At 35.8% G+C, this 9,703-nt stretch overlaps 1 protein-coding gene across 2 annotated transcripts; it reads right to left on the bottom strand.

The window, feature by feature from the left end:
- LOC109355957 (L10-interacting MYB domain-containing protein-like) lies at window positions 4,925–9,387 on the bottom strand. 2 transcript variants are annotated; one of them, XM_019599260.1, is made up of 6 exons: window positions 9,294–9,387; window positions 6,608–6,948; window positions 6,399–6,531; window positions 6,238–6,266; window positions 5,854–6,207; window positions 4,925–5,773 (listed from the first exon to the last, which is right to left on the bottom strand). In XM_019599260.1, the coding sequence occupies exons 2-6, from the start codon at window positions 6,938–6,940 to the stop codon at window positions 5,063–5,065; spliced, it is 1,560 nt and encodes a 519-aa protein (XP_019454805.1). In that variant the 5' UTR covers window positions 6,941–6,948; window positions 9,294–9,387; the 3' UTR covers window positions 4,925–5,062. The 2 variants fall into 2 exon arrangements, with proteins under 2 accessions (XP_019454805.1, XP_019454804.1); XM_019599259.1 differs by having other exon boundaries at window positions 5,854–6,266.

Raw genomic sequence — 9,703 nt, 5'->3', positions numbered from 1 at the left:
TATGATCAATTATTATCATTTAACTGTCTATACTTTTTGATAATGTCAAAAGAGGGAGAAAGGTTGTTTTGTTGTTTGATGTGTTTCAGGTTGTTCAGCTACCGTAAGTTTGCTACATACTCTTACTTAAATCATCTCATTTCTTGGTTAAGGGGGAGAACAAAGTGAGGGGGAGTAGTGCAACTTTGACATTTAACCAACCTAAGCAAACACATGTTGATCATCATCAAGCTCATCAAAAAAGGATTTGGTGTTGAGTTTGTCATCATCAAATAGTAGAAGATTGAAAGCACAAAGATGTCAAGACTTGCACATTTGATGTTAACCTAAATTTTGATGAAGACAATGGACATGAAAGTAAGCTTGAAGATCGTACAACAAACAACAAGCTGAAGACTCAAGGGTTGCATATATAGACTTAGGACATTATAAGTTTTACGTTTATTAGAAGTCTAAAGATGTTTGCCTTAGATCGAGTTTAGGTTAGGTAAACCTAGGTGGAGTCTCACAAGAGCTTTAATATAAAACAAGATTAAAATTGAGACATCACATCTAGATATCATATGATAAGTAGGCTCATACCCTCGCATACATAGTCTTAAGCATTAAAGGTATTATATTTGAAAAACTATGTATAGCGTGTTCAAATTATATAGGTAGTTTACCTTAGATCAAGAAAATATTTTTCAATTAGTATAATCGATTAAGTATTATGTCTAATCGATTACCAGAATTACAGTAGTTAACCAATCTGATGTTGTTGGTATGTTAATCGATTAAGGAATTGTATAATCGATTAAGACATAACAGAAAACTAACTTTTAATAGCTCGTTAATCGATTAAGTGGATGAATAATCGATTAATAGCAGTATCAATGTGGCACAATGTTCATAACATCATATCTTGTATATCCAGAAGATCTTTGAGCATACATTGTCATATATATTGCATTAGAAAAGTTTAGAGAATAAGGGCATGTCAAATAGGGCTTAGAATTTCAAGTTGTAGCATGCATCTCTTGGGCTTTTAATGCATAACATTCATTCTTGTTTTTCTTGATAAGTCTAAAGTGAAAGTAAGAAAAATCTGTTTTCTGGAAATTGTGAAAACCTTTGCATAATTTTCCCATATAGAATAGATTCTTTGGAGTATTATTCTTAGTGTTTATAGAGTTGATTTTACATTGTTATATTCGAGTATTCAGTACTCAAGAAAACTCAAAATTTGTATCGATCGAGGAAAGTGTTCTCTTGGTGAGTAACTTCACTTCAAGAAGAAATATTGTTATTCCTCACGAAGACTAGGAGGTCTTCGTGCGAGCGATACCTAGTTGGGGCCTAATCGAGAAAAGATAAGTGATCTTAGTAGGCGAGATAGAGAGGTCAAACCGAGGTTGTCAAGCTTGTAGAGTCCAATAAAGTAGCGTCCTAGTTTTGTCGTATATTGGAAGTTTGTGTGTATCAAACATTTTTCAACAGTGAAGAAGAAAAATCTCACAAGAACAGAATGGGAGGCCTGGATGTTCTATGCATTGGACCCAAACAAACCAGGATAATATTTCTTCGTGTACAATTTTCTTACCCTATCTCATTTACTTTTGCTTATTATATTCTTGCCATTTGATTGATTCTATGATACATGTAATAATCTATATAAGCATCATTATGTAATCTTTGAAATCAATTAAATGTATAAGGTTTGGTAATCGGTGACTTGCGTTGCAAGAAACCATTAAAATCAAGATTCTGCAAGAACTCAGGATAATCGATTATTCACGCGAATAATCGATTAAGTCTAGCACTGGTAAATCGAATAATACCAAGCTTGATCGATTAAGTGCAGTAACTTTCTGTTTTGCGCAAAATATAGGAAAAGAGGAGTAAGTGATCCACGCCACCTATTCAACCACCCTTTTAGATGTATTATGACCTACTGATACCCAACAGGAGCCACCCGCAGATGGTCTAGAATAGACAAGAAACACTTCTCCGAAGGAAGATGGAGTATGATCATCTTGAAATAAACACTACACATGTAGAACGAAGTAGGGCCATTGTACTCCTCCGAGTAGCTAGCACAAATCCTTTCATTATTTGTTAGGGTAAAAAGGGAAAAACCTATCCGATAGTGTATCCTCCACTTGAACTTCAAGATGATGCCCAAGCTCCAACATATAAAAAATCCCCAACACCTCTCGATCCACCTAGTCAGTCTAATATCTTGGTGGATCATACCTCAAAGGTATTTGGAATAGCCCAGAACGAGGAGCATAGTTGTGCGCAATTACAAACCTAAGAGCAGAAGAATCGTCTGACTCAAGCGATAGTAATTCACCCACCATGCGCAACCACTCCCGATAAGAGGCCGATCGACTATCAATGTCATCAATCATCGTACTTGCTCTTTTACATGGTCAGGCCTGAGGCTGAATAAATGCATCAAGCATTTCTTAGAATATCTCCCCTACGACCCAATTCCTCCGACTAGGAACGAGTTGGGACTCCCTCTACTAACAACGTCAAGATGACAAAGCAACAAAGGAATGAGGAGACCTGAAAAAACCTCCATGGTACTATCACTCGATGAATCCCTCCTTTTTTCTATGGCCATAGTTTCGAAAGAAGGAAGAAATGAAGAGAAAAGGAAGCTAGTCACTTACAATTGTTGACGGAAGGAAGATGTTGATGAAGCAAATAGAAGCCGAAGAGATTTATGCAGCAAAACGACTAGGTGACAAAACAAGAAGTGGAAAAGATTAAAAATAAGACCCTTCGATTTATAGAGAAAATGTAAGAGGGCCTCTCAAATAGTCCAAATCCCTTGCATCCATCTTGGCCACACAAAAAACACTCAAGTGCGATCCAACGATGACCCAAGAATCTAGGTGGCACATTAGTGCGCAATTGAGAAGATTTAACACAGACCACATATTACCAAACCCCTCCCATCATAAATGCAATACAAAACTCCACACATCACTGACCATCCACTTGTCAAAGGATCAATGAACCTATCAGACCATCATAATAACTACACACTCAACACACAAACAATAACTGCCAAGAGAGATAAACCGTCAGCCAGATAACAATGCACATAGAAGATCCTATCACCAGGCCATACAAATAAAGTGTGTTGGCATGCCCAACTTCTGGTCATACCAATAGACTGGGGGCAATTGTTTCATCATGGTTCCAAAGTACACGACATGACCAGACAAAGACAGCAACTACCAATGCGAGACCGGGCGACACATGCATGGGCCGAGATTCCCATGTTTCGACCGGGCAACTAGACAATCCCAAAAGACATACCATTGACCAGACAAAACGGTAAGATAGTATAAAGACCACCTCTTACACCTCGATGCTACGCCCCTATGTGAGACTGTCATGTCGCTTGAACGACGTAGACCTATACCACCTGTCGCATGCTACCTACACCCTAATATATCCTTCATTTGTTGACAAAAAGGACCTATGGTGTAATGACGCAGACTTACATAAGCATAAGCCAACTACCCACAGAGTACGAACCTGTCAAAGTTGCCTAACACTAAAAAAGCAACCTTCGCCTTTCTAGAGAAAACCCGACAAGCCACTTGGTTGGCCAGACCAACTACATATACAAGGGTATATTCCCTCTACCTCTCCATTATAAATAAGGGATTCCCCTTTAAGGATGTTTACTTACTCATACCTACATACTTACTCCTACTTATTCTCTCATATACTTTATCTCTTTCATAATGACTTGATCGTCAGAGAACTATTTCAAGTTACCTCCCCAACACATTCAAGCATCTCCCAGGCGATATTAGAAGATTTCTCACTAGCTTTCATACATCTAAATCTCACCTTCTCAGGACAAAAACAATGATATTTCTAATCTTCATAATCAAACCATGATATCATGTTTAAAGTACTCACTACCTTATTAATTAGAGTACAATATTCTTTATTTCTTACAATATATAAGTGTTGACATATAAGTGTTATAATTATAAAATCTGCAATCAACACGGCGTTGGTCTAGTGTTCCCGCTAGATTCTCGGGATGACCAAAAGGTCAAGAGTTCGATTTCTGGGAATGATACTTGTTTGGGAGAGACAGTCACACACCATAAAAAAGATTAGTTCCCTACCCATAGAGTAATAGTATACCTTTGGTAGTACCAAAAAATACTAACATTATGCTTAAAGAAGTCAGTGTCTTATTCACAATACTACAATATTCTCCGATGTTTACATTACAGATATAATTGATCACATATAAATAAGTTTTATAATAATTATATACTCTTCAAATTTCATAAGTTTTTAGAATACATTTATTGAGACAGAAAACTTGAGAAAAAACCTCTCAATTGTAATAAAGCCACCAAAGAAATCAAACCATTGGAAAAAAACCTTGATGTAGCACAAAGATAAAAGATTAAACTTAGAGAAAATCTCCCAAAGAACAATTATAATCATACAAAATAAGCCCCTCAAATGGATAAGAAGGAACTCAAATATAGGAAAACCAACAAAGTGTCTAAATGCTTTGGAAAGCTCAAAGTAGTCATTCAATGGGTTATTAGATCTGTTTGTTAGTAGATTTTTGAAGGAGAAATGAAAATAGAAGTTTTAAGAGTGATATTACAAAGATAGAATCAACACGAACTGACTCGCAAAAAGACATGTGGGTTGACTCACTTAATTTCTATTCTCCTAAAGCCAACTCGCAAACACATGTGGGCTGAGATTATCATGCAATGCCTTTTTTATATTTGGTTTATATAGATGTAGCTAGCTAATGTAAGGTTGAGGGTGATCTCTCTCCTCCTCCCTCTCCTTCACATATAACCTTTATATTAATTACACTATTAAACTAAAAGAAATTCAGAGTGTTCAGTTTAATCTCCACTTACATTATTTAATATTGATAAAGAAAAACTATATAATTCTTCTAGTATTAAATATTTTGAGTGTTCATGTCAAGAAGTCATGGCATGCTTTGCATGATTTCGACAGAGTTTAACAAACAAGACTACAGATGAAGTAGCCTGAGGTTCACCACTCATTCTGAACGAAGCTTTCTCAATAACCATTTCTTTCTGAAATTAGCATCCAAAGCCAGAAACATCCTTGCTCTTCTCTCATCTTCCAAAAAATCACAGGCATCTAATATTAGATCATCATCCATGTTTGGTATAGCCTGAAGCACAGTGATAACATTGTCTATAGAAAAACCATCTTCTTTCTTTATTTTCTTGGTTAGTGATGTAACTGCAACTGTCATGTGTTTCATAGTAACCGCCATGCCCTCGTTGTACTTTCTTGCCTTCTTAGACTCATTCAAGATTTCCGGCGTATTTGGTGGACGCCTTTTCGGGTGAACGTAAACATTTTCCCCCCCACCTAAAAGCAGCTCTTTATCTGCATAAGGGAGAGGCTGAGTTTCTCTGGTAGAGTTCTTTTCACCATCTATATGCAATGCATCTTTATCTGCATGAGGGAGAGCCTGAGCTTCTCCGGTAAGAACATTTTCACCACCTATATGCATTGTTCCTTTATCTGCATTAGAGTTCCATTCAACACCTATATACAATGCGCCTTTATCTGCTGCATTAGGGAATGACTGAGTAACTGGTGTAGAGTTTTTGCCCTCAAAATACCCGTTTTGAAGATTTGACAGGCAACTCACAGTAGCTTCATTGCGACATATTATACACATGCTAGAATAAAAGGGCATGCTTTTGGTTCTATACAACCGGAAATTGTGATTTACCTGCAATTATGTGTAGGTGACGATGGTAGTAGAAAATAAATACTCAGAAGAAGAAAAAAAAGACCAAGAACACTTCATACCTGGATGCAGTTTTGCCAAAGATCATCATCAGCCACAACGTTCTGTTCTTTCTTATCCCAACTAAAACCTTCCTTGGCAAGGAGGACGTTAATAGAGGAATAGTGCTTCCTCAGTACATTGAAACGGTTTTTCAAGACAACCTTACCATAATAACATCCAAATCTATCGTTAAATGACTCTGACATGTCTGCCCAAGCTTTCCTCTTGAATGTGTGGCCGACCTTGTTCCCTTTACACACCTGGTCCAGCATAAGTTGTACAAAAAATCGGTCCATCATTGGAGACCAGTCAATTTTACTTTGATTGATAACAATGGGAGAAGTCTGATCATCCAGTCCTTTACTTGTGGCAGCCTGATCATCCAGTCCTTTACTTGTGGCAGCCTGATCATCCCCTTGTTTCGAAGCAATTTCTGATGAAAATTTTAAATAGTTCTACAAGAATGAGAGATGCCCACAGTAACAGATAAATGTGGAGAAGAAAATTAAAGGGAAGTTTTCATTCAATCATAAATAATATTAATGTTCAATGCATTTGTTTCTACCTTCACATTCAAAATCAACATCAAAACATGAAAGGCTGTATCTCCCATCCGCAACTGCATGGCCAAATATTATGCAAAGATCAATATAATTTGGAATGACTCTTGTTCTGTAAGGTTGGACATGAGCGTGGGCCTGCATGTAGAAAACCATGCTAATTGCAACTTAAAGACTCATTATTGATTTTGAAATGTTTGATGATGGTGTATACCTTAGTTTGCCCATGCCATGTTTTATCATCAGCCATCACCATGTTTAGTGTACCATCCCACTGGAGGTCATTTCGACTATCATTCATTTTTATCTCATTATATTGCTTTCTGAATCGTTTATGACGGTTCTTCAACACATCTACATCATACTTGAACCCAAATTTGGTATTAAATTGATCAATCATGTCTGCCCAGGCTTGTCTAGTAAATGTTTTACCAGTTTTGTTCCCTTTGTGTACATGGGTCAGCATAAGCTCAAGAAAATATTCGTCTTGAGATGGAGTCCAATTCGCCCTCAAATTGTCCAAACTAATAGAACAATCATCCTCCATTTCGTCACCTGTAATTAATATTAGTATTTCGGAAGCATAATGACAATACCCTACTCTTTGATCATTAAACCCAGAGGGGGTGGGAATTCAAAGGAACACTGCTGTCAGATATAGCTCATAACCACTTCCACATCTAAATCATCCCTCGCATTAACTACCTAATTTGCCACAAGCACTTGCATCATTGAGGATATTTAATAAATTTTGATGGCATTATGCTAATAATGCCAAACAAAACAAGAGCAACCTTGTGCTCGGAATCAGATTTATACAGTGTTAAACAATCGATTAACTATACCAGAAAATGGAATTGTATAGTAACTTATTTTTTCTCAGTTGTATCAATAATATATCAACACATAACAAAAAGATATACAATTTCTAAAATTAAATTATTCATATACTTTCATATAAAAAAAAGAGAGAAAAGGGAGAAAATAGAAAACTTCATGAATCTTTAGAAGTTTTTCAAGAATTGTAATCTCAAATCTATTGTAAAGAAACCTTGCATCTCACATTTCTATACTCTGAGTTTGTGAGACTTGTAGAAAGGTTCTTAGATTCTGAAATGGTGTATATTCAGCACATGTAGGTGTAACAACTTGTTTTTATATAGACCTTGGCATAAACATATTCTCTTGGTATGTTAGTATCACCTAGAGAATTGAGTTCAGAAATTCTTGTTGCGGTTAGGTGGTGTATTCACTAAGTACAAGAGTTTTGGTAGTGAGTTAGAAGTGGTTGATGCCAGAACTGTTAGAAGTGGTGTGGAGTATCCACTAGAAGCGGGTTGAGGGTCAAACCATTTAGGGATCTAGAAGCCAAGAAAGAAGTCTTGTATCATTGGAAGTGTATTTTGTAAAACATTTGATTTCCATTAGTGAATAAAAATCTCTCAAGATCAGAACGGATACCTGGATGTAGGTTGCACATGGACAAGCAAACGAACTAGGATAAAAGTCATTATCTCATTCTTTTTAACCCTTAAATATTTACGTTTTCATATTGCTTGATTTACTTAACTTGACATTTATATCATTCTGTGTTATTTGCAAAATTATTTTTTGTGCATTAACTATCTATTATCATATGTAAGAGTGCATACATGTTTAGTTTAATCCTGGTAATCTTGGTGATTAAAGAAAACTGTTTTTCAAATAATAAAAACAGGTTAATTGATTAAGTTCTTAAGTTAATTGATTACATGCAGAAGCAATTAATCGATTAAAGCACCTAGTTAATCGATTAAACAGTGAGGAAAATTGTATAATCTTTTTGCTAAACAAACAATGAAAATTGTGTACCGTACAATCTATTCACTCCCTTTAGATGAAATACAGAGCCCTTGTGCACCAACAAAGAGAAAATATAATATGTAGCAGTCAAAAGTAGCAATCTCTCCAATGAGGGTTTGGTTCTTGGATCAACTATAGATTGAACCCTTTTTATAAAAAAATTAAGGGGGAGGGGGTTGCCCCATTCTAAAACCAGGACCTTCCTAAAGTCACACTAAGAGTTATATACAAGTCGATTTTTGAAAAGGAAGGAATAAAAAGAGAAGGCTTCACGGTCATCTCACGAGTATATTTCATGGTTCCCAAACATTCATTTTCCCTTTCATCCTCTCCAAAATCCAATTGCACTATTAAAGACGGCCAAGTCAAATATAATACAGACAAATTGGTCCCCGCACTATTGAAGAACAAACCAGTCATATACTCATCCAGGTTTTAACCATAATACAGGATTAAAATGTGGGTCAAATTATGAAGACACAGCTTCCTCCAAATTGATTGATAACTCAAATGGGACTATCACACAAACCTTAACTCGGAGCTTTGGCTATAATTCGATTAACATGCCACAAAAGGAGAGAAAAAGTAATGAGAGAGATTATAAGTGGCCAGTTAATACCAACTCCTCACTCCAAAATGGATCTAACCCATCCATTCTGTGACGAAAGTAAATACAACAAAAGCGTTTAAAGCATAAAAGAGAGATAAAGTCTCTAAAGTTCAAGGGAATTTATCTGAATTCTTATAGGCTACTTTTATCTCATTAAATTTATCATTCCCAATTCAACATTACACCAAAAACGTCTGTTTGGATGCTAACAATTCATATTGAAAATTTGTCACTGATTTGTATTAAGAAGTTTAAATTTTTAGCAGCCAAACAAGGAACAAGGAACACGGAGCAAGGGATCATCCAACAAACAGTCAATTCAAATTTCCCAAAAAAATCAAGAATACAGGATGATGAATGGAAATATAGATCGAACCCTAACACTCTGTTTGGATGCGGAGAACAAAGGAAAGAAAAGAAACAGGAGAGAAAAGTAAATGGGACTTACATAAACAAACAGCAGAGAAGGATAGCAGCGAGCCAAGCAGGTCTTTGAGAAATGAGAAGGACGTGGGGTTGGAATTTTATTTGTGGGGTATGACCTGTTGGAATAGAATAGAGTTATCATAAAACCATAGTGAAATGTAATGTTTGGCCCTAGATATGTGTGTTCTTATTCCCTTTGTGTTGTATATAAGCAAAAACCGTTATCCATACCTTAAAAAAAACATTCAATTGTTTACAAATATTTAAAAAGTACTATAATCACTAAATTATATCCGCTTAATATTTATTGCATAAAAGTTGATTTTTGATTCATTTTAAATTTCCACAAAGCTAAAGTTAAAATTAGAGAGTGAAAGCCTAAAATACATTCTACTTAAAATAACATGTGACTTTTATTTTCTTTTGGTCCAT

Source organism: Lupinus angustifolius, chromosome LG09 (assembly GCF_001865875.1).
Source record: "Lupinus angustifolius cultivar Tanjil chromosome LG09, LupAngTanjil_v1.0, whole genome shotgun sequence".
In the NCBI taxonomy this organism is placed as follows: domain Eukaryota; kingdom Viridiplantae; phylum Streptophyta; class Magnoliopsida; order Fabales; family Fabaceae; genus Lupinus; species Lupinus angustifolius.
This window is presented reverse-complemented; position numbering and strand designations above follow the sequence as displayed.

Coding starts and splice junctions, on each gene's coding strand:
- LOC109355957 (XM_019599259.1), bottom strand. CDS start 6,940: ATGGAGGATGATTGTTCTATTAGTTTGGACAATTTGAGGGCGAATTGG. Junction 6,532..6,607: donor CATGGCATGGGCAAACTAAG/GTATACACCATC, acceptor TTCTACATGCAG/GCCCACGCTCATGTCCAACC. Junction 6,267..6,398: donor TGTTGATTTTGAATGTGAAG/GTAGAAACAAAT, acceptor AATTTTCATCAG/AAATTGCTTCGAAACAAGGG.